The sequence below is a fragment of the Oncorhynchus gorbuscha genome, linkage group LG23, assembly GCF_021184085.1.
Source record: "Oncorhynchus gorbuscha isolate QuinsamMale2020 ecotype Even-year linkage group LG23, OgorEven_v1.0, whole genome shotgun sequence".
Classification (NCBI taxonomy): Eukaryota; Metazoa; Chordata; class Actinopteri; order Salmoniformes; family Salmonidae; genus Oncorhynchus; species Oncorhynchus gorbuscha.
The window spans coordinates 24,976,106-25,000,606 of NC_060195.1; the positions used below are offsets into that span (position 1 = coordinate 24,976,106).

At 48.3% G+C, this 24,501-nt stretch overlaps 1 protein-coding gene across 1 annotated transcript in view; it reads left to right on the plus strand.

Annotated features, from left to right (window-relative positions):
- Positions 1-24,501, plus strand: part of LOC124011226 (fibroblast growth factor receptor-like 1) — a 58,979-nt gene that overhangs the window by 16,091 nt on the left and 18,387 nt on the right. The window contains exon 3 of the mRNA XM_046324370.1: positions 12,146-12,418. Within this exon, the coding sequence (XP_046180326.1) occupies positions 12,146-12,418 (273 nt within the window). The remainder of the gene's footprint in view (positions 1-12,145; positions 12,419-24,501) is intronic.

Below are 24,501 nucleotides of genomic sequence, written 5' to 3' on the forward strand. Positions count from 1 at the left end.
AGAGCGAGGGAGCGCCCATCCGGCCCTCCTGATGAAAGCGAGAGCGAGGGAGCGCCCATCCGGCCCTCCTGATGAAAGCGAGAGAGAGGGAGCGCCCATCCGGCCCTCCTGATGAAAGCGAGAGAGAGGGAGCGCCCATCCGGCCCCCCTGATGAGAGAGAGGGAGCGCCCACCCAGCCCTCCTGATGAAAGCGAGAGGGAGCGCCCATCCGGCCCCCCTGATGTGAGAGAGGGAGCACCCACCCGGCCCCCCTGATGAAAGAGAGAGAGAGGGAGCGCCCACCCGGCCCTCCTGATGAAAGAGAGAGAGGGAGCGCCCACCCGGCCCCCCTGATGAAAGAGAGGGAGCGCCCACCCGGCCCCACCGGTTGAGAGAGAGGGAGCGCCCACCCGCCCCCCCCTGATGAAAGAGAGAGAGGGGTGGCGCCTATCCGGCCCCCCTGATGAAAGAGAGAGAGAGGGAGCGCCCACCCGGCTCCCCTGATGAAAGAGAGAGGGAGCGCCCACCCGGCCCTCCTGATGAAAGAAAGAGAGGGAGTGCCCACCCGGCCCCCCTGATGAAAGAGAGAGAGAGGGAGCGCCCACCCGGCCCTCCTGATGAAAGAAAGAGAGGGAGCGCCCACCCGGCCCCCTGATGAAAGAGAGAGAGGGAGCGCCCACCCGCCCCCCCTGATGAAAGAGAGAGAGGGGTGGCGCCCATCCGGCCCCCCTGATGAAAGAGAGAGAGAGAGGGAGCGCCACCCGGCTCCCCTGATGAAAGAGAGAGAGAGAGAGAGGGAGCGCCCATCCGGCCCCCCTGATGAAAGAGAGAGAGAGGGAGCGCCCATCCGGCCCCCCTGATGAAAGAGGGAGAGAGGGAGCGCCCATCCGGCCCCCCTGATGAAAGAGAGAGGGAGCGCCCATCCGGCCCCCCTGATGAAAGAGAGAGAGAGAGGGAGCGCCCATCCGGCTCCCCTGATGAAAGAGAGAGAGAGGGAGCGCCCATCCGGCCCCCCTGATGAAAGAGAGAGAGAGGGAGCGCCCATCCGGCCCCCCTGATGAAAGAGAGAGAGAGGGAGCGCCCACCCGGCCCCCTGATGAAAGAGAGGAGCGCCCACCCGGCCCCCTGATGAGAGAGAGGGAGCGCCCACCCGGCCCCCCTGATGAAAGAGAGAGGGGTGGCGCCCATCCGGCCCCCCTGATGAAAGAGAGAGAGAGGGAGCGCCCACCCGGCTCCCCTGATGAAAGAGAGAGAGAGGAAGCGCCCATCCGGCCCCCTGATGAAAGAGAGAGAGAGGGAGCGCCCACCCGGCCCCCCTGATGAAAGAAAGAGAGGGAGTGCCCACCCGGCCCCCTGATGAAAAGAGAGAGAGGGAGCGCCCACCCGGCCCCCTGATGAAAGAAAGAGAGGGAGCGCCCACCCGGCCCCCTGATGAAAGAGAGAGAGGGAGCGCCCACCCGCCCCCCTGATGAAAGAGAGAGAGGGGTGGCGCCCATCCGGCCCCCTGATGAAAGAGAGAGAGAGAGGGGGCGCCCACCCGGCTTCCCTGATGAAAAGAGAGAGAGAGTGAGCGCCCATCCGGCCCCCTGATGAAAGAGAGAGAGGGAGCGCCCATCCGGCCCCCTGATGAAAGAGGGAGAGAGGGAGCGCCCATCCGGCCCCCTGATGAGAGAGAGGGAGCGCCCATCCGGCCCCCTGATGAAAGAGAGAGAGGGAGCCCATCCGCTCCCCTGATGAAAGAGCGCCCATCCGGCCCCCTGAGAGGGAGCGCCCATCCGGCCCCCTGATGAAGAGAGAGAGGGAGCGCCCATCCGGCCCCCTGATGAAAAGAGAGAGAGGGAGCGCCCATCCGGCCCCCTGATGAAAAGAGAGAGGGGAGCGCCCATCCGGCCCCCCTGATGAAAGAGAGAGGGGTGGCGCCCATCCGGCCCCCCTGATGAAAGAGAGAGAGAGGGAGCGCCCATCCGGCTCCCCTGATGAAAGAAAGAGAGAGGGAGCGCCCACCCGGCTCCCCTGATGAAAGAGAGAGAGAGGGAGCGCCCATCCGGCCCCCCTGATGAAAGAGAGAGAGAGGGAGTGCCCATCCGGCCACACTGTGATCCTACAGCAGCAGCAGGTTTGTTTAAAGCAGTAGTGGTCTGGCCCTCCCTGGCCCTATGCTACACGTTCTTGTCTGGGTGAATGTTATGCAGCCCTCCCTCCCTGCGCTCCCTGCCCTGCCTTGCCCTCCCTCCCTCCCTCCCTCCCTGCGCTCCCTGCCCTGCCTTGCCCTCCCTCCCTCCCTGCCTGCCTACCTTGCCCTCCACCCTCTCTCCCTGCCTAGTCCTCCCTGCCCTCCATTCCCTGCCCTCCCTCCCTGCCTGCCTACCTTGCCCTCCACCCTCTCTCCCTGCCTAGTCCTCCCTGCCCTCCATTCCTTGCCCTCCCTGCCTAGTCCTCCCTACCCTGACCTCTCTCCCTGCCTTCCATGCCCTGCCCTCCGTTCCTACCCTCCCTGCCTTGCCCTGTGCAACACACTCTTGTCTGGGTGCTTGTTATGCAGCCCTGCCTTGCCCTCCCTGGCCCTGTGCAACACACTCTTGTCTGGGTGTTTGTTATCCAAGCTATCCTGCCCTTCCTCCCTCCCTGCCTTGCCCTCCCTCCCTGCCCTGCCCTGCCCTCTCTACCTAGTCTGCTCTGGCACGCACATCACGCAGTGACAGACAGACCAGCAGCCTCAGCGGTAGCAAGCTGTGTCTGTGAGACACAGCTGAACATGTAAACATTAAATACTGTCGAGCAAAGAGCCAAACCAGGATTAGGAGCCTGGCATGAGACCCTAGCTGTCTGTCGGTGTGGACTGTTGACACAAAGGGTTGTGTTTAATAAGCAGGTGCTCATTACTTCTGATGGGGCCGGCGTTCTACAACATTACCCAGAATCCCTGTGGAGCTGTGGCTCTGTTTATGAGGGCAAAATTGGCGCATTGTTGCCCTTCCCTGTGGTCTGAGATGCTGGTGGTCCACCCTGTGTGTGAACAGATACATGTAGTCCCATACCACCTCCACTGGGTGACTACAGGCCAGGGCTGTGGGTTGGGTCCTCTTACCTTCAGAACATTGTGCCCAGATCTGATAGGAAACAACACAACTATGGAACCTGAGCCTCCAGGCTTCAAACAGAGTGTGTAGATAGAGCGCCCAGTCCCCATCACTCCCTCCTCTGACTCACATGAATTCCATTCACGCTGAAAGGAGAGAAGGACATTTATATCTGCTCCAGTGAGTGTGTTAGGACCGGTGGTATGGAGAGGGGAGTCAGAGGTGGGTACATCATTGCCCCCATGCCCATACTACACAATCACCCACCCACCTCCGCACACGGGCCTGATGTCAGGGCGAACAGATCAGGCCTTGTGCCCTTGCCAGCTTCTGCCATGGTGGAGGTGGAGCGGGCATGGCATTTGCTCCAACATGCCAGAGCTAAAAAGAGGCAGACACTCGACGTCACCCTCCAGAAATGTAAAATGGTCTGAATTTAAGGAATGACCAGGTTTCTGTGTGTTTTTCTATGAAGGTAGGGGAGCGAGTGTTCTTCCAAGATTCCAAGACTGAGTTCTATGGTGTCTGTCTGAGAGACAGCTGGAGGGTTGGATGGGCTCTAGTGGGGTGAGATGGACGGAGAGGGAACCAAGGAAAGCCAGCGTAATGACAGACACACACTACTGTCCATTTATAGCCACGGTTGTAGCACTATAGTCAACTCCAGCTTGTCTCAAAACACCTCTAGGTGGAGTGTTGGAAGAGACTGAGTAAAATAACGCTGAAGTGACCTGCCCATGAAATCATCATGGGATTGAGATGTCTTGGATGTGCAGAGTTACACTGAACAAAAGCATAAATGCAACATGTAAAGTGTTGGTCCCATGTTTCATTAGCTGAAATAAAAGATCACAGAAATGTCCCATATGCACAAAAAGCTTATTGCTCTAAAATGTTGGGCACAAATTTATTTACATTCCTGTTAGTGAGCATTTCTCCTTTTGCCAAGACAATCCATCCACCTGACATGTGTGGTATATCAAGAAGCTTATTAAACAGCATGATCATTACACAGGTGCACCTTGTGCCTGGGGTAATAAAAGGCCACTCTAAAATGTGCAGTTTTGTCACACAACACAATGCCACAGATGTTTCAAGTGTGAAATTGGTATGCTGACTGCAGGAATGTCCACCAGAGCTGTTGCCAGATAATTGAATGTTCATTTCTCTACCATAAGCCACCTCCAAAGTGGTTTTAGAGAATTTGGCAATACGTCCAACTGGCCTCACAACCCCAGACCACGTGTAACCACATCAAGCCCAGGAACTCAACATCTGGCTTTTTCACCTGCGGGATCGTCTGAGACCAGCCACCTGAACAGCTGATGAAACTGTGGGTTTGCACAACCAAATAATTTCTGCACCAACTGCCAAAAAAAGGTCTCATCTGCATGCTCGTCGTCCTCACCAGGGTCGTGACCTGACTGCAGTTCAGCGTCGTAACCGACTTCAGTGGACTAATGCTCACCTTCGATAGCCACTGGCAGGCTGGAGAAGTGTGCTCTTCACGGATGAATCCTGGTTTCAACTGTACTGGACAGATGGCAGACAGTGTGTATGGCGTCATTACATTTACATTTACATTACATTTAAGTAATTTAGCAGACGCTCTTATCCAGAGCGACTTACAAATTGGTGCATTCACCTTATGACATCCAGTGGAACAGTCACTTTACAATAGTGCATCTAAATCTTAAAGGGGGGGTGAGAGGGATTACTTATCCTATCCTAGGTATTCCTTAAAGAGGTGGGGTTTCAGGTGTCTCCGGAAGGTGGTGATTGACTCCGCTGTCCTGGCGTCGTGAGGGAGTTTGTTCCACCATTGGGGGGCCAGAGCAGCGAACAGTTTTGACTGGGCTGAGCGGGAACTGTACTTCCTCAGTGGTAGGGAGGCGAGCAGGCCAGAGGTGGATGAACGCAGTGCCCTTGTTTGGGTGTAGGGCCTGATCAGAGCCTGGAGGTACTGAGGTGCCGTTCCCCTCACAGCTCCGTAGGCAAGCACCATGGTCTTGTAGCGGATGCGAGCTTCAACTGGAAGCCAGTGGAGAGAGCGGAGGAGCGGGGTGACGTGAGAGAACTTGGGAAGGTTGAACACCAGACGGGCTGCGGCGTTCTGGATGAGTTGTAGGGGTTTAATGGCACAGGCAGGGAGCCCAGCCAACAGCGAGTTGCAGTAATCCAGACGGGAGATGACAAGTGCCTGGATTAGGACCTGCGCCGCTTCCTGTGTGAGGCAGGGTCGTACTCTGCGGATGTTGTAGAGCATGAACCTACAGGAACGAGCCACCGCCTTGATGTTAGTTGAGAACGACAGGGTGTTGTCCAGGATCACGCCAAGGTTCTTAGCGCTCTGGGAGGAGGACACAATGGAGTTGTCAACCGTGATGGCGAGATCATGGAACGGGCAGTCCTTCCCCGGGAGGAAGAGCAGCTCCGTCTTGCCGAGGTTCAGCTTGAGGTGGTGATCCGTCATCCACACTGATATGTCTGCCAGACATGCAGCGATGCGATTCGCCACCTGGTCATCAGAAGGGGGAAAGGAGAAGATTAATTGTGTGTCGTCTGCATAGCAATGATAGGAGAGACCATGTGAGGTTATGACAGAGCCAAGTGACTTGGTGTATAGCGAGAATAGGAGAGGGCCTAGAACAGAGCCCTGGGGGACACCAGTGGTGAGAGCGCGTGGTGAGGAGACAGATTCTCGCCACGCCACCTGGTAGGAGCGACCTGTCAGGTAGGACGCAATCCAAGCGTGGGCCGCGCCGGAGATGCCCAACTCGGAGAGGGTGGAGAGGAAGATCTGATGGTTCACAGTATCGAAGGCAGCCGATAGGTCTAGAAGGATGAGAGCAGAGGAGAGAGAGTTAGCTTTAGCAGTGCGGAGCGCCTCCGTGATACAGAGGAGAGCAGTCTCAGTTGAATGACTAGTCTTGAAACCTGACTGATTTGGATCAAGAAGGTCATTCAGAGAGAGATAGCGGGAGAGCTGGCCAAGGACGGCACGTTCAAGAGTTTTGGAGAGAAAAGAAAGAAGGGATACTGGTCTGTAGTTGTTGACATCGGAGGGATCTAGTGTAGGTTTTTTCAGAAGGGGTGCAACTCTCGCTCTCTTGAAGACGGAAGGGACGTAGCCAGCGGTCAGGGATGAGTTGATGAGCGAGGTGAGGTAAGGGAGAAGGTCTCCGGAAATGGTCTGGAGAAGAGAGGAGGGGATAGGGTCAAGCGGGCAGGTTGTTGGGCGGCCGGCCGTCACAAGACGCGAGATTTCATCTGGAGAGAGAGGGGAGAAAGAGGTCAGAGCACAGGGTAGGGCAGTGTGAGCAGAACCAGCGGTGTCGTTTGACTTAGCAAACGAGGATCGGATGTCGTCGACCTTCTTTTCAAAATGGTTGACGAAGTCATCTGCAGAGAGGGAGGAGGGGGGGGAGGATTCAGGAGGGAGGAGAAGGTGGCAAAGAGCTTCCTAGGGTTAGAGGCAGATGCTTGGAATTTAGAGTGGTAGAAAGTGGCTTTAGCAGCAGAGACAGAGGAGGAAAATGTAGAGAGGAGGGAGTGAAAGGATGCCAGGTCCGCAGGGAGGCGAGTTTTCCTCCATTTCCGCTCGGCTGCCCGGAGCCCTGTCATGTGGGCGAGCGGTTTGCTGATGTCAACGTTGTGAACAGAGTGCTCCATGGTGGCGGTGGGGTTATGGTATGGGTTGGTATAAGCTATGGACCAAGAACACAATTGCATTTTTATCGATGACAATTTGAATGCACAGAGATACCGTGACGAGATCCTGAGGCCCATTGTCCTGCCATTCATCCGCCACCATCACCTCATGTTTCAGCATGATACAACCCCATGTCGCAAGGATCTGTACACAGTTCTTCCATGGCCTGCATACTCACAAGACATGTCACCCATTGAGCATGTTTCGGATGCTCTGGATTGACGTGTACGATAGCGTGTTCCAGTTCCCGCCAATATCCAGCAACTTTGCAAAGCCATTGAAGAGGAGTGGGACAACATTCCACAGGCCACAATCAACAGCACGATCAACTCTATGCGAAGGAGATGTGTTACGCTGCATGAGGCAAATACTGACTGGTTTTCTGATCCACCCACCTACTTTATTTTTAAGGTATCTGTGACCATTAGATGCATATCTGTATTCACGGTCATGTGAAATCCATAGATTAGGGCCTAATGAATTGATTTAAATGGACTTGATTTCCTTATATGGACCATAAAATCAGTCAAATGAAATTGTTGCATGTTGCGTTTATATTTTTGTTCAGTGTAATTGATGAAGTGTTGTGTGGCTCCTAGGATGACAGGATGGATTAGTACCTAGCTGCTCCTCTATAGACTAACAGCTGGACCTGGAACAGCACAGGAGAGGACAGGCGACCCCTTTTATAGACATAATCAAGATTTAAGGGAAGGCAGAAGACACCAGGATGAGGGTTTTCAGGATGTAGGGAGTATTCAGGTAGATGTCACTCAACTGAGAAAGGGATCAGAGTGAGGAATGGGAAGAAGAGACGGGACCCTACCATTATAAATAGCCTGACCAAGAATTTGCCTAAGTAATGGCCAAAGTTATTAGATATGAAGGTAGCAGGCCTGCATGCAGGAATGACTACTAATGAGGAGTTGACTGACTGGGTGTTTGATTGAGGAGTGGGAGTGACAGACACCGGGGTGAACCAGAGGTAGACAGGGGGATTGTTTACCTAGCTCTGTTGACCAAAGCCCTCTTATTGTTGTCTTTGACTCATTTCCCTATACATTACCATGTCACGCATCAGGCCAACGGTGTAATCTCTCACCGGTGATCTGGAACCTGATTTCCACACACTAGACCGAGACCTGGCTCTGTTTGGTCTAACCGTCCTATCAGTGAAGGCAAACATTACATTAGGCCTCTCTGCCTAGCCCCCCCCCCATGCCAGGATATGGGCACAGAGATGAGCAGGGTTGCTCTCTGAATGAGAAGAGATCAAACTCAAGATGGATGGCACCTTGGCAGGAACTCGTTTAAAGGCTGCCTATCTTCTGCCTGATAACATTGTATCAGCACTGTGGTGTTTGATTTCTCCCCTCGCTTGCCGTTGAAAGCTGCTCATATACTTGCGATGTCTCTTCTTATGAATCTAGCTGTAATGGTATCGCCCACCAGCCTGTCTGGACGCCCAGAAGAGCTTCTCTCAACATGATCTTTTGATGAGCTGTCCTTTGATGGAAGTTATTGCAGTGCTCTCCCTTGTTCTAGTCTGAAGGACACATGTTCAGTAGTCCTTCGCGATGAGCATGTGGCGATCTGCATGTGTCCATTCTACTCTACTCACAGCAACAAGCAGGTTCCTCCAATATCTTCCTTCCAATCTCTCTCTCTCTGTCACTCCCTCTCTCTCCTTCCTCTCTTGCTCTCTCTAGCTCTCACTCTCTCGCTCTCTCTCTCTTTCTCTGTTTCTCTCTATCTCTCCCACTCATCTCAAAGCCCTGCTACTTCCTTAACCATAATAATTTATCCAGGCAGAGCGCTGTCGAGGTCCGTTTGAAGCTCTCCGTATGACACCAGCCCAGCTCCTTCCTCCTGACTCTGGTGAGGCCGCCCCAGCTTCAAAGCTCCTCTGGGGCTGCGGCTCGGGGGCGGCCTCCCTTTCCCATAAATCCTCCCTGAAATCAAAAACCCCTATCAAAATGTCTAAAACAGAGTGGGCCACAAGAGTACAAGCACAGTGGAGATTTAAAGTGATCCCTGGTTATCCATAGGTTAGGCGACCTCCTTCTGTCTTACACAGATTAAATGTCTTGGCTGGTTCCAGCTGTTTTGGATTCTGCTGCACTGAAATCCCTCTGACAACCAGACCAGTAACAGTTTCACCACTGCACTGAGGACGTCATGTCGTTCCTCTTTGTTGTTGTTGATGTCGTTACCTGTCTGGATCAATAGGATTCATCGGCCTTCATTCCTAATGGTGGAAGTAGGAATGTTGTTTGCTGTAGGTTGTGGCACTGGGAGGTCTGTCTGTCAGGATGTCCCGTCTGCTGATGGAGTATCACTCTCAGCTCAACAGCAACTTGGATTTAAAAAAAACACTGAATGGGGAAGACATTCAAACTTAACAAGACAAATTAGGAAAAAAGGCTGACATTAATTTCAGATCAATGCTGCTATACATCTGTGTGCGTCTGTGTGTGTGTGTGTGTGTGTGTGTGTGTGTGTGTGTGTGTGTGTGTGTGTGTGTGTGTGTGTGTGTGTGTGTGTGTGTGTGTGTGTGTGTGTGTGTGTGTGTCACTCCCCGTTTCTACCACACTTGGCCCTCCCTGTCATTGTTGGACAGAGAACAGAAGGCAGGTGTAGGGCTTGGTGGGATCTACCAGGCAGGGTGTTTATTACGCTTCAATAGGGAGTAGGAAGGCTGTTTATGTTGTTTCCAGAGCTGGAGCATGGGTCTAGGTGCATGGGTCTAGGTGCATGGGTCTAGGTGCATGGGTCTAGGAGCATGGGTCGAGGAGCATGGGTCGAGGAGCATGGGTCGAGGAGCATGGGCCGAGGAGCATGGGCCGAGGAGCATGGGCCGAGGAGCATGGGCCTAGGAGCAAGGGTTGAGGAGTATGGGCCTAGGAGCAAGGGCCGAGGAGCATGGGCCGAGGAGCATGGGCCGAGGATCAAGGGTCGGGGAGCATGGGCAGGGGAGCATGGGCCGAGGAGCATGGGCCGGGGAGCATGGGCCGAGGATCAAGGGCCGAGGAGCATGGGCCGAGGAGCATGGGCCGAGGATCAAGGGCCGAGGAGCATGGGCCGAGGAGCATGGGCCGAGAAGCATGGGCCTAGGAGCAAGGGTCTAGGAGCAAGGGAGGAGCACGGGTCGAGGAGCACGGGTCGAGGAGCATGGGCCTAGGAAAGAGCTGCCTCTATAGAGCCAATGGTCAGTCAGGTACCTCTGTCTCAGTCCAGCTGGAGAATCTCAACAAGACTACATCTCCTACTGCAGGGTTTCTCAACAGGTGGTTTTAGCAGTGTGTGTGTGTGTGTGTGTGTGTGTGTGTGTGTGTGTGTGTGTGTGTGTGTGTGTGTGTGTGTGTGTGTGTGTGTGTGTGTGTGTGTGTGTGTGTGTGTGTGTGTGTGTGTGTGTGTCCAACCAGACTGACTGACAGACTCCCTCTACTCTCCTCCTCTTCTGTCTTTTATTCCACCTCTCCCCGGTTGTGTGTGATTGGGAGCAAGCTCTTGGATCAGATCGGGGAGAAGGAAGGCTCTTTACTTCAGCCTCTTGGTCTCACTCTCATCTGGTGCTGCCTGATTTATTGGCAGCCAGGCTGTTTCAATGAGGCCACCCAGATATTGCCAGGCTGTTTCAATATTTCAACTAACAATACTAAGTCATATCTTGCCATTTTCCCAGTAAGGTGAATTAGTGGTCAATGTAATGATTTGTTTATGACAGAATGCTGTGTTAACATTGAAACCTGCTGAAATAGGTCTTTATGGTCAACCTTTTGTTCTATTCGTGGAGACAGGGGAATTTTGATTCCATACTTGGTGCCGTGAAACCGTCTCGGTCTAACATTCTGGAATGTGCTGTAATTTAATTCCGTCTCCAAAACAATCTTTACTTTTTTCTGCTGCTTTTTCTTCTGGCACTTTCCTGGATGGCAACCAGTAGACTCCAGGTGAAAACACTTCACTCCTACACAGAGATGTGTAGTGCAGAGAGAGAGAGAGAGAAATCATTTTTCAATTTCCATAATCTTGGCAGTTCTCACAGCAGCTGCTGGTACAGCTACAGGATGTGACGGTACCAGGCATGAATGAGCACTGCCGTCCAACACACACATAACCGGGCTCCAGTTCTGAGGCAGCGCAGGAGGGCCAGAGGAAATGGACCCCGGAGCTCTCATGGGAGTCTCAGAGCGCTGAACGAACAGGATGAAAAGAACGTTGTGCACGCAAGGACCGTACCGAAAGAAGGCAAGAAATTCCCCGTCAAATAGTTGACTTAACTTCCCCGAAGTTGCCCCTCGCTCTTCTTGAGAAGGGTTATGTTTTTGAGTGGACTTTGGGTGGACCCAAGTTGGTTTGTTTTGCTGATTGGAATGTTCCCTTGGGGTAGCCTGACCCAGTTCTATACAGGCCTTCTCACACAGGGCCTATCTGTGGGCCTGGACACGTACAGATTGCGGTTTGGAGTGGTGACACAGGGCCCCCTCAGAATCAGACAGACACGGCAGGCCAGTGTTAGTTAGGGGGAAGCAGGTCTCTGGTCTGCCTTTGTAATTCCATTTTATTTTCCATGGTTCGTCTGGTTCACCGGCCCAAGGTCAGTTGACCCTGTGTTGCCGCTGGCAACAGAATGAATCAAATGTTTCATGTGATAGCCGGAGTCAGTAAAACATCTTTATGTGTTTTGAATTAAGCAGCAAATGAAGTGTACAGTACTGGCTATTCTTGAATGGTGGAATTATATTCAGTTGATATAAATGACTTAGCCAGCAAATACACAAGGCCCATTGATACAATAACATGGAAAAGGAATGAAAAGTTGTGTGAAATATGAAAGGAAACTATGCTATGAAACGTTGATTAATGTGCACTGTCCCTCTAAAAATAAAATCAACTCAAACAATCCCCAATGTATGAATAGAGCAGCTTGTCCAGCTTCATAGCAAATGGAGCATGATTCAACCATGGATCCTGTCCACTGCAGGCTACTGTATAATACCCATGAGGAGAACTTTACTATGTCTTACCAGATGCCCAGGTCTGGCGAATAACTGATGAATAAGTCCAAAAAGTATTAGCTGTAAACTGATAGGTAAATGATTAAGTTTGTTTGATCAAGTTGTTGTGGAGTATCATCACAATCAGCCAATCAAATGTATTTTAAAAAGCCATTTTTTACATCAGCAGTTGTCAAAGTGCTTTACAGATACTCAGCATAAAACCCCAGACAGCAAGCAATGCAGAGGCCGAAGCCCAGTGGATCCAATATGACACAGGGTTTATATTTAGAAAGGAAAGCTGTAGAGAAAAACATATTTTGTGGAACCGAACAATGACCGTACTCTGCCCATCTCTCTCTGCTCCTTCCAGGTCCACCGTGGGTGAGTCGTCAGGTGGAGGAGCGTCAGACGGCCAGGCTGGGGCGGACGGTGCGGCTTGCTTGCCCCGTAGTGGGTGACCCTCCTCCCCTGGTGCTGTGGGTGAAGGATGGGCGTAACGTCCACCCGGGCTGGAGCCGCTACCGGGTGCTGAAACAGAGCCTGAAGATCAAAGAGGTGGAGCTGGGGGACGCGGGGGTTTACATGTGCCGCGTCACCAACGGCTTCGGAAGCATCGCTCTCAACTACACCCTCATCGTCATGGGTAAGGCCAGGGAGGGACTGACTTGATCCATAGTCAGTGCACACCCTTGTACTGCATACACATACTGTAAATACAAATATTACATACACACTTCATGCTTTATGTTCCAATTATCTTCAACTCCTTTAACTCCTTTCATATCAAACCTCAGGAGAACATTACAGAACCCCAGCATATCCTCTGTCAGATTTCATATCAAACCTCTGGAGAACATTACAGAACCCCAGCAGATCCTCTGTCAGGTTTCATATCAAACCTCTGGAGAACATTACAGAACCCCAGCAGATCCTCTGTCAGGTTTCATATCAAACATCAAGAGAACATGCTTCTCCTGTCACACTGCACCCAGGTACTTGTTTCTAGTGCCGGTAACTTCATCCAGTGTTCCTTATTTTATATGCACTGTTGGGGGTTTCACCCCCCTCTGACACAATGAGAAATTCATTTAAAAACGAATTCAGTAAGGGAGTATATGGCGTGTGTGTCAGTGTGTGAGGTTGTGTGGTAAAAGAGTGAACTCTGGAAGGTGATTGGAGGGGGTGGGGGAGGGTGTAGAGGGTTGTGGGAGGTGTAACACTAGATGACCTGCACCACTAGATGACCTGCACCACTAGATGACCTGCACCACTAGATGACCTGCACCACTAGATGGATGACCTGCACCACTAGATGGATGACCTGCACCACTAGATGGATGACCTGCACCACTAGATGGATGACCTGCACCACTAGATGGATGACCTGTAACACTAGATGGATGACCTGTAACACTAGATGACCTGCACCACTAGATGACCTGCACCACTAGATGACCTGCACCACTAGATGACCTGCACCACTAGATGACCTGCACCACTAGATGACCTGCACCACTAGATGGATGACCTGCACCACTAGATGGATGACCTGCACCACTAGATGGATGACCTGCACCACTAGATGGATGACCTGCACCACTAGATGGATGACCTGTAACACTAGATGGATGACCTGTAACACTAGAAGGATGACCTGTAACACTAGATGATCTGCACCACTAGATGACCTGCACCACTGGACGACCTGAAGCTTGCATCACTATAAATTAGCTCTGGTCCAGTGATGATGATAGGCTCTGAGTGAGGAGTTGTGACGAGCAGTGCGAGCACAGATAAGGATAGCAGCCAGTGTGTGTGTGTGTGTGTGTGTGTGTGTGTGTGTGTGTGTGTGTGTGTGTGTGTGTGTGTGTGTGTGTGTGTGTGTGTGTGTGTGTGTGTGTGTGTGTGTGTGTGTGTGTGTGTGTGTGTGTGTGTGTGTGTGTGTGAACGTACAGTGGGGCAAAAAAGTATTTAGTCAGCCACCAATTGTGCAAGTTCTCCCACTTCAAAAGATGAGAGAGGCCTGTAATTTTCATCATAGGTACACTTCAACTATGACAGATAAAATGAAGGAAAGAAATCCAGAAAATCACATTGTAGGATTTTTCATGAATTTATTTGCAAATTATGGTGGAAAATAAGTATTTGGTCACCTTCAAACAAGCAAGATTTCTGGCTCTCACAGACCTGTAACTTCTTCTTTAACTTCTTGCGTCGAGCAATCCCGTATCCGGGAGCGTAATCATAGCCTCAAGCTCATTACCATAACGCAACTTTAACTATTCATGAAAATCGCAAATGAAATGAAATAAATATATTGGCTCACAAGCTTAGCCTTTTGTTAACAACACTGTCATCTCAGATTTTCAAAATATGCTTTTCAACCATAGCTACACAAGCATTTGTGTAAGAATATTGATAGCTAGCATAGCATTAAGCCTAGCATTCAGAAGGAAACATTTTCACAAAAACAAGAAAAGCATTCAAATAAAATAATTTACCTTTGAAGAACTTCGGATGTTTTCAATGAGGAGACTCTGTTAAATAGCAAATGTTCAGTTTTTCCAAAAATATTATTTGTGTAGGAGAAATCGCTCCGTTTTGTTCATCACGTTTGGCTAAGAAAAAAACCCTGAAAATTCAGTCATTACAACGCCAAACTTTTTTCCATATTAACTCCATAATATTGACAGAAACATGGCAAACGTTGTTTAGAATCAATCCTCAAGGTGTTTTTCACATATCTATTCGATGATAAGTCATTCGTGGCAGTTGGGTTTCTCCTCTGAAGCAATTGGAAAAATACACGCAGCTGGAGATTACGCAATAATTGCAACGGAGGACACCAAGCGAGCACCTGGTAAATGTAGTCTCTTATGGTCAATCTTCCAATGATATGCCTACAAATACGTCACAATGCTGCAGACACCTTGGGGAAACGACAGAAAGTGTAGGCTCATTCCTTGCACATTCACAGCCATATAAGGAGACATTGGCAACACAGCGCCTTCAAAATCTGAGGCATTTCCTGTTTGAAATTTCATCTTGGTTTCGCCTGTAGCATCAGTTCTGTGGCACTCACAGATAATATCTTTGCAATTTTGGAAACGTCAGAGTGTTTTCTTTCCAAAGCTGTCAATTATATGCATAGTCGAGCATCTTTTCGTGACAAAATATATTGTTTAAAACAGGAACGTTTTTTTATCCAAAAATTAAAAGAGCGCCCCCTATATCGAAGAAGTTAAGAGGCTCCTCTGTCCTCCACTCGTTACCTGTATTAATGGCACCTGTTTGAACTTGTTATCAGTATAAAAGACACCTGTCCACAACCTCAAACAGTCACACTCCAAACTTCACTATGGCCAAGAAACAAAGAGCTGTCAAAGGACACCAGAAACAAAATTGTAGACCTGCACCAAGCTGGGAAGACTGAATCTGCAATAGGTAAGCAGCTTGGTTTGAAGAAATCAACTGTGGGAGCAATTATTAGGAAATGGAAGACATACAAGACCACTGATAATCTCCCCCGATCTGGGGCTCCACGCAAGATCTCACCCCGTGGGGTCAAAATGATCACAAGAACAGTGAGCAAAAATCCCAGAACCACACGGGGGGATCTAGTGAATGACCTGCAGAGAGCTGGGACCAAAGTAACAAAGCCTACCATCAGTAACACACTACGCCGCCAGGGACTCAAATCTTGCAGTGCCAGACGTGTCCCCCTGCTTAAGCCAGTACATGTCTAGGCCCGTCTGAAGTTTGCTAGAGAGCATTTGGATGATCCAGAAGAAGATTTGGAGAATGTCATATTTTCAGATGAAACCAAAATATAACTTTTTGGTAAAAACTCAACTCGTCGTGTTTGGAAGACAAAGAATGCTGAGTTGCATCCAAAGAACACCATACCTACTGTGAATGAAGCATGGGGGTGGAAACATCATGCTTTGTGGCTGTTTTTCTGCAAAGGGACCAGGACGACTGATCCGTGTAAAGGAAAGAATGAATGGGGCCATGTATCGTGAGATTTTGAGTGAAAACCTCCTTCCATCAGCAAGGGCATTGAAGATGAAACGTGGCTGGGTCTTTCAGCATGACAATGATCCCAAACACACCGCCTGGGCAACGAGGGAGTGGCTTCGTAAGAAGAATTTCAAGGTCCTGGAGTGGCCTAGCCAGTCTCCAGATCTCAACCCCATAGAAAATCTTTGGAGGGAGTTGAAAGTTTGTGTTGCCCAGCAACAGCCACAAAACATCACTGCTCTAGAGGAGATCTGCATCAGTGTGTGAAAACCTTGTGAAGACTTACAGAAAATATTTGACCCCTGTCATTGCGAACAAAGGGTATATAACAAACTTGTTATTGACCAAATACTTATTTTCCACCATAATTTGCAAATAAATTCATAAAAAATCCTACAATGTGATTTTCTAGATTTTTTTTCTCTAATTTTGTCTGTCATATCTGAAGCGTACCTATGATGAAAATTACAGGCCTCTCATCTTGTTAAGTGGGAGAACTTGCACAATTGGTGGCTGACTAAATACCTTTTTGCCCCTGTGTGTGTGTGTGTGTGTGTGTGGAGGATGGAGGGTTAATGACTCAGTTAATGACTGAGATGGTTGAACTGGCCCTGGTCAACCTCTGTGGACCTCGTCCCCTGTGTCCACCTCATCATGTTGGAGCTCTGAGCAGGTTCTCCTTCCTCCCTCCATCTAGCCTCCCTCATCCCTCCAGCCTCTCTGCGTGGGGAGTGAAGGTAGCATGCTGCTTTCCTGTTTGGTCCCTGGGAGGGAGTAATGTGGAACTGAGTTATAGTGCCCTGGCTCCCCCTGGAACTGTGCTGAAGTCTTACTGAAGTCATTAATTAACAATGGCCTCAAAACAGCCCTTGAACAAAACAAGGGCTACAACGCTGAATGCACAGGTTGCATCATTACATTGCCCTACAGTACATTTTACGTGGTCTTCACAATCCATGTGCCACATCACAACAAAAAGAATCACGCTACATATTAGCAATTTCTTCGGTGGTTTGTCTACTTCCGTGTCTGATACCGCATGGCAAAGCAACGCACAAGTTGGAAAAGCCCAACGCACACGACACACTGCACACAGTGCCACGCACCGCAACCTAGTCCAGCTGATGAGTCGCAGCGGTGTAGATTACCGGCCAATGAAATGAATGGACTTCTGCCAGAACGCATACAGTTTGACGCAACAGGTGTGCACAAGGCTGAACTCAGAGGTAAACTATATGTAGAAGTACAGGAACTCAGGGCCATTTATGAAGGGGCTGATGATGGCTTATACTGGTTGTGAGTATGTGAGACAAAGCAGAGGATGTGATGTTGCCAAATTGGATCTGTTGGATTAAGTTTAAACAGGGTATAAATATCTCTAGTGACCCCTCCGAGGCCCCTGACTTGATCCACTCAGGTCCTCCCCTGCAGCAGAAACACTATGCAGATGTACAGTACGAGTCGGTGTGTCTCCAAAAAATTGTGTGAAACTAATCAAAATATATTTTATATTTGAGATTCTTCAAAGTAGCCACCCTTTGCCTTGATGACAGCTTTGCACACTCTTGGCATTCCCTCAACCAGCTTCACCTGGAATGCTTTTCCAACAGTCTTGAAGGAGTTCCCATATATGCTGAGTACTTGTTGGCTGCTTTTCCTTCAGTCTGCGGTCCAACTCATTCCAAACCACCTCAATTGGGTTGAGGTCGGGTTATTGTGGAGGCCAGGTCATCTGATGCAGCACTCCATCGCTCTCCTTCTTGGTCAAATAGCCTTTAAATAGCCTAGAGGTGTGTTGGGTCATTGTCCTGTTGAAAAACAAATTATAGTCCCACTATGCGCAAACCAGATGGATGGTGTATCGCTGCAGATTGCTGTGGTAGCCATGCTGGTTAAGTGTGCCTTGAATTCTAAATAAATCACAGACAGTGTCACCAGCAAAGCACCATCACACCACCTCCTCCATGCTTCATAGTGGGAACCCCACATGCGGAGATAATAATTTACGTATGTCCCAACTACCAATAAAGCATAACCATAAACATTACCATCAAAACCTATTTATTTAACTGACTTGCTGTACTGATTTGTTGTTCACCTGTTCAGTCATTTCATTCTCAACTAGGATTGCTATGGAACGCCGTTTGGGTCTTTTGCGTGCCAAAAAAGATACACATCAAATAACACTATTTGACATGTCAAATAAGCTTGTTGACCAATCAGGACCTGAATATGACTGCACGTCACATAATAATTTAACACGTTCATACACTTTTACGTAGTTATTACACATTGATTAGACTATCACTCGTATTTCATATGTCACAAAGATTCATCAATACGTATGCTATGATGCTGTTAAAGTTGTCTCGCGCACCTACAGTGCTGGTCATAAAAAAAAGCTAGCCAACTCATGGATGCAAAAAAAAATATTTCCCCAAAAACATAGCAAACGACAATCTGTTTCAGTAACTATAGTTAGCTAGCTAACTATATAGCTAGGTGTCATCATATAAAATAACCCTAATTTATAAGACAGTTCTTATCTGATTAATGGTGGTCGGACCCATCTATGTGAAGCTAGCCACAATAAGGATTAGCCACAATAGTGGACTTTGCGGTTAGCCTTCAAAATAAAAGTATGGAAATTCTACTATTTGTATGCATTTGCATCACTGTCAATGACATACATTTATTTTGAAGGCAAACCGCAAATTCCACTATTGTGCCTAATCCTTATTGTGGCTAGCTTCACAACACAAACCGTTGCAGTAGAGCCTCACTAGTCAGATGAAGCTCGCTGGCTGTGGAAAGCCATTTGGATCTTTTCTTGTCAAAAAAGATACACGTCAAATAACACTATTTGACGTGTCAAATAAGCTTGTTGACCAATCAGGAGCTGAATATGACTGCACATCACATAATAATTGAATGTGTTCATACATTTTTATGTAGTTATTACACATTGATTACACTATCACTTGTATTTCATATGTCACAACGATTAATCGATACGTATGCTATGATGCTAGTAAAGTTGTCTCGCGCACCTGCCCTTCCCCAAGCTCTGGACAGTAAAAAAGTTAGCTAGCTGATGGATTTGATCAAATCAAATGTATTTATATAGCCCTTCGTACATCAGCTGATATCTCAAAGTGTTGTACAGAAACCCAGCCTAAAACCCCAAACAGCAAGCAAGGCAGGTGTAGAAGCACAGTGGCTAGGAAAAACTCCATAGAAAGGCCAAAACCTAGGAAGAAACCTAGAGAGGAACCAGGCTATGTGGGGGTGGCGATTATAACAGAACATGGCCAAGATGTTCAAATGTTCATAAATGACCAGCATGGTCGTATAATAATAAGGCAGAACAGTTGAAACTGGAGCAGCAGCACGGCCAGGTGGACTGGGGACAGCAAGGAGTCATCATGTCAGGTAGTCCTGGGGCATAGTCCTAGGGCTCAGGTCCTCCGAGAGAGAGAAAGAAAAAGAGAAGGAGAGAATTAGAGAACGCACACTTAGATTCACACAGGACACCAAATAGGACAGGAGAAGTACTCCAGATATAACAAACTGACCCTAGCACCCCGACACATAAACTACTGCAGCATAAATACTGGAGGCTGAGACAGGAGGGGTCAGGAGACACTGTGGCCCCATCCGATGCAAACAATGTTCTTCCCCAAAAACAGCAAAACGACAAGTTGTATTGGTGCTAGCTAGGCTAAAGCTAGCTAAATATCAAATAAGTTGTGGTAGGCTGGTTGTCAAGCTGGTTGTATTGGTGCTATCTAGGTACCAAGCTAAAGCTAGCTACCCCAGAAGCTGCAGTTGAAAAAATGATGCTTTACCAACGCAGTATTCGTGGCCAGTGTTTGCTTGTTTGTTGACTTTTTTTGTACAGCTTTGACAGTGCTACTGTATCTTTTTTGATACGCAAAGACCCAAACTGCATTCCATAGTATGTACAGTTTAAGTTTACATACACCTTAGCCAAATACATTTAAACTCAGTTTTCACAATTCCTGACATTTAATCCAAGTAAAAATTCCCTGTCTTAGATCAGTTAGGATCACCACTTTTATTTTAAGAATGTGAAATGACAGAATAATAATAGAGAGAATGATTTATTTCAGCTTTTATATCTTTCATCACATTCCCAGTGGGTCAGAAGTGTACATGCACTCAATTAGTATTTGGTATCATTGCTTTTAAATTGTTAAACTTGGGTCAAACGTTTCGGGTAGCCTTCCACAAGCATCCCATAATAAGTTGGACAATTTTGTCCCATTCCTCCTGACAGAGCTGGTGTAACTGAGTCAGGTTTGTATGCCTCCTTGCTCGCACACTTTTTTGCAGTCCTGCCCACAAATTTTCGATAGGATTGAGGTCAGGGCTTTGTGATGGCCTTTCCAATACCGTGACTTTGTTGTCCTTAAGCCATTTTGCCACAACTTTGGAAGTATGCTTGGGGTCATTGTCCTTTTGGAACACCCATCTGCGACCAAGCTTTACCTTCCTGACTGATGTCTTGAGATGTTGCTTCAGTATATCCACATAATTTTCCCACCTCATGATGCCATCTATTTTGTGAAGTGCACTAGTCCCTCTTGCAGCAAAGCACCCCCACAACATGATGCTGCCACCCCTGTGCTTCACAGTTGGGGTGGTGTTCTTAGTCTTGCAAGCCTCCCCCTTTTTCCTCCAAACATAACAATGGTCATTATGGCCAAACAGTTCTATTTTTGTTTCATCAGACCAGAGGACATTTCTCCAAAAAGTATGATCTTTGTCCCCATGTGCAGTTGCAAACCGTAGTTGGGCTTTTTTATGGCGGTTTTGGAGCAGTCGCTTCTTCCTTGCTGATAGGCCTTTCAGGTTATGTCGATATAGGACTCGTTTTACTGTGGATATAGATACTTTTGTAACTTATTCTTCCAGCATCTTCACAAGGTCCTTTGCTGTTGTTCTGGGATTGATTTGCACATTTCGCACCAAAGTACGTTCATCTCTAGGAGACAGAATGCGTCTCCTTCCTGAGCGGTATGACGGCTGCGTGGTCCCATGGTGTTTATACTTGCGTACTATTGTTTGTACAGATGAACGTGGTACCTTCAGAAATTGTTCCCAAGGATGAACCAGACTTGTGGAGGTCTAGAATTTTTTTCTGAGGTCTCATTTCTTCTGATTTTCCCATGATGTCAAGCAAAGAGGCACAGAGTTTGAAGGTAGGCCTTGAAATACATCCACAGGTACACCTCCAATTGACTCAAATTATGTCAATAAGCCAGAAGCTTCTAAAGCCATGACAATCTTTTCTGGAATTTTCCAAGGTGTTTAAAGGCACAGTGAACTTAGTGTATATAAACTTCTGACCCACTGGAATTGTGATACAGTGAATTATAAGTGAAATAATCTGTCTGTAAACAATTGTTGGAAAAATTACTTGTGTTTTGCACAAAGTAGATGTCCTCACCGACTTGCCAAAACTATAGTTTGTTAATTAACAAGACATTTGTGGAGTGGTTGAAAAACTAGTTTTAATGACTCCAACCTAAGTCTGTGTAAACTTCCTACTTCAACTGTATGTCGTGAAGCTAACAGCAGTGATGCTATTACTGTGTAACTCAGGTGGGGCAACATCTGAAAAATAGCGCACTTGGTAGTGTGTACCGTGCTCAACCAGTCGGCAAAAGCCAACATCACCCACGACAGAACGGTTGATTGTCAAGGGCAAGGAATTCCATTATCTTGGTTTTAATGGATTTAGCCTTTGAGTTGTCTCGCTGAAATGTTCTTACTCTTTTAAATGACTGCTCGACTTGTTGACTGCTCACAATTGTATGTGGCGCCATTACATCATGTACCTACGTTATATAGGTAGGCACCTCAGCTTTGACATCGGTTTTGCACATCAACATTAAACTAGACATTGGCCGATACCGATGTTCGACATTTTGAGCTAATATCGGCCAATTCCGATATGTTCACCGATATGTCATGCATCCCTACAGCAGTAGTTAAATTGGATAAGCCTTGACTAGAATACAGTATATACAAATACAATGGGTAAAACAGTATGTGACAAGTGTTCAATGACTGTGTACATATGGCAGCAGTCTCTAAGGTGCAGAATAGAATACCGGGTGGTAGCCGGCTAGAACAGTGACTAAGTTCTGGCCAGGGTACTGGGCGGAGGCCGGCGAGTGAGGACTGTTTAACAGTCTGATGGCCTGGAAATAGGAGCTGTTTTTCAGTCTCTCGGTCCCAGCTGTGATGCACCTGTACTGTCTCCGCCTTCTAGATGGTAACGGGGGGAACAGGCCTAGGCTCTGCCACGAGGCCCTTGAGGATCTTCTTGCCCTTCCTGTAACACTGGGTGCTGTACAGTCGTGGCCAAAAGTTTTGAGAATGACACAAATATTAATTTGCACAAAGTTTGCTGCTTCAGTGTCTTTAGATATTTTTGTCAGATGTTACTATGGAATTCTGAAGTATAGTTATGAGCATTTCATAAGTGTCAAAGGCTTTTATTGACAATTACATGAAGTTTATGCAAAGAGTAAATATTTGCAGTGTTGACCCTTCTTATTCAAGACCTCTGCAATCCGCCCTGACATGCTGTCAATTACCTTCTGGGCCACATCCTAACTAATGGCAGCCCATTTTTGCATAATCAATGCTTGGAGTTTGTCAGAATTTGTGGGTTTTTGTTTGTCCACCCGCCTCTTGAGGATTGACCACAAGTTCTCAATGGGATTAAGGTCTGGGTAGTTTTCTGGCCATGGACCCAAAATATTGATGTTTTGTGCCCTGAGCCATTTAGTTATCACTTTTGCCTTATGGCAAGTTGCTCCATCATGGAAAAGGCATTGTTTGTCACCAAACTGTTTCTGGATGGTTGGGAGAAGTTGCTCTCGGAGGATGTGTTGGTACCATTCTTTATTCATGGCTGTGTTCTTAGGCAACATTGTGAGTGAGCCCATTCCCTTGGCTGAGAAGCAACCCCACAAATGAATGGGGTCAGGATGCTTTACTGTTGTCATGACACAGGACTGATGGTAGCGCTTACATTGTCTTCTCCGGACAAGCTTTTTTCCGGATGCACCAAACAATCAGAAAGGGGATTCATCAGAGAAAATGACTTTACCCCAGTCCTCAGCAGTCCAATCCCTTTACCTTTTGCAGAATATTAGTCTGTACCTGATGTTTTTCCTGGGGAGAAGTGGCTACTTTGCTGCCCTTCTTGACGCCAGACCATCCTCCAAAAGTATTCGCCTCACTGTGCGTGCAGATGCACTCACACCTACCTGCTGCCATTCCTGAGCAAGCTCTGTACTGGTGGTGCCCCGATCCCGCAGCTGAATCAACTTTGGGAGACTGTCCTGGCACTTGCTGAACTTTCTTGGGCGCCCTGAAGCCTTCACAACAATTGAACTGCTCTCCTTGAAGTTCTTGATGATCTGATAAAATGGTTGATTTAGGTGCAATCTTACTGGCAGCAATATCCTTGCCTGTGAAGCCCTTTTTGTGCAAAGCAATGATGATGGCACGTGTTTCCTTCCAGGTAACCATGGTTTTACAGAGGAAGAACAATGATTCCAAGCACCACCCTCCTTTTGAAGCTTCCAGTCTGTTATTCGAACTCTATCAGCATGACAGAGTGATCTCCAGCCTTGTCCTCGCCAACAATGTGTTAATGAGAGAATCATTGGCATGATGTCAGCTGGTCTTTTTGTGGCAGGGCTGAAATTCAGTGGAAATGTTTTTGGGGATTCAGTTCAGTTCCATGGCAAAGAGGGACTTTGCAATTAATTGCAATTCATCTGATCATTCTTCATAACATTCTGGAGTATATACAAATTGCTATCATACAAACTGAGGCAGCAGACTTTGTGAAAATTAATATTTGTGTCATTCTCAAAACTTTTGGCCACAACTGTAGATGTCCTGGAGGGCAGGCAGTGGGACCCTGATGATGCATTGGGCTGACCGCACCACCCTTTGGAGAGCCATGCGGTTGCGGACAGTTCAATTGCCTTACCAGGGGGTGATACAACCGGACAAGATGCTCTCAATGGTGCATCTGTTGAAGTGTTTGAGGGTCTTAGGGGGCCAAACACATTTATTCAGCCTCCTGAGGTTGAAGAGGTGCAGTTGCATTTTCTTCACCACACTGTCTGTGTGGGTGAACCATTTCAGTTTGTCAGTGATGTGTACGCCGAGGAACTTCGATGTGGATGGGAGCGTGTTCCCTCTGCTGTCCACTGTAGGCCACGATCAGCTCCTTCGTTTTGTTGACGTTGAGAGAGAGGTTATTTTCCTGGCACCACTCTGCCAGGGCCCACACCTCCTCCCTGTAGGCTGTCTCGTTGTTGTTGGTAATCTGGTTTATCACTGTTGTGTCATCTGAAAACTTGATGACCGAGTTGGAGATGTGCATGGCCACGCAGTCATGGGTGAACATGGAGTACAGGAGGGGGCTGATCACGCACCCCTGTGGTCCCCCCGTGTTGTGGATCAGCGTGGTGGAGGTGTTGTTGCCCACCTTCAGCACTTGGGGTCGGTCCATCAGGACACAGTTGCACAGGGAGAGGTTCAGACCCAGGGCACTGAGCTTAGTGATGAGCTTGGAGGGCACATTGGTGTTGAAGGCTGAGCATAGGTATTTATCTTGTCCAGGTGGAAATGTGAAAATGAGCAGTGTAA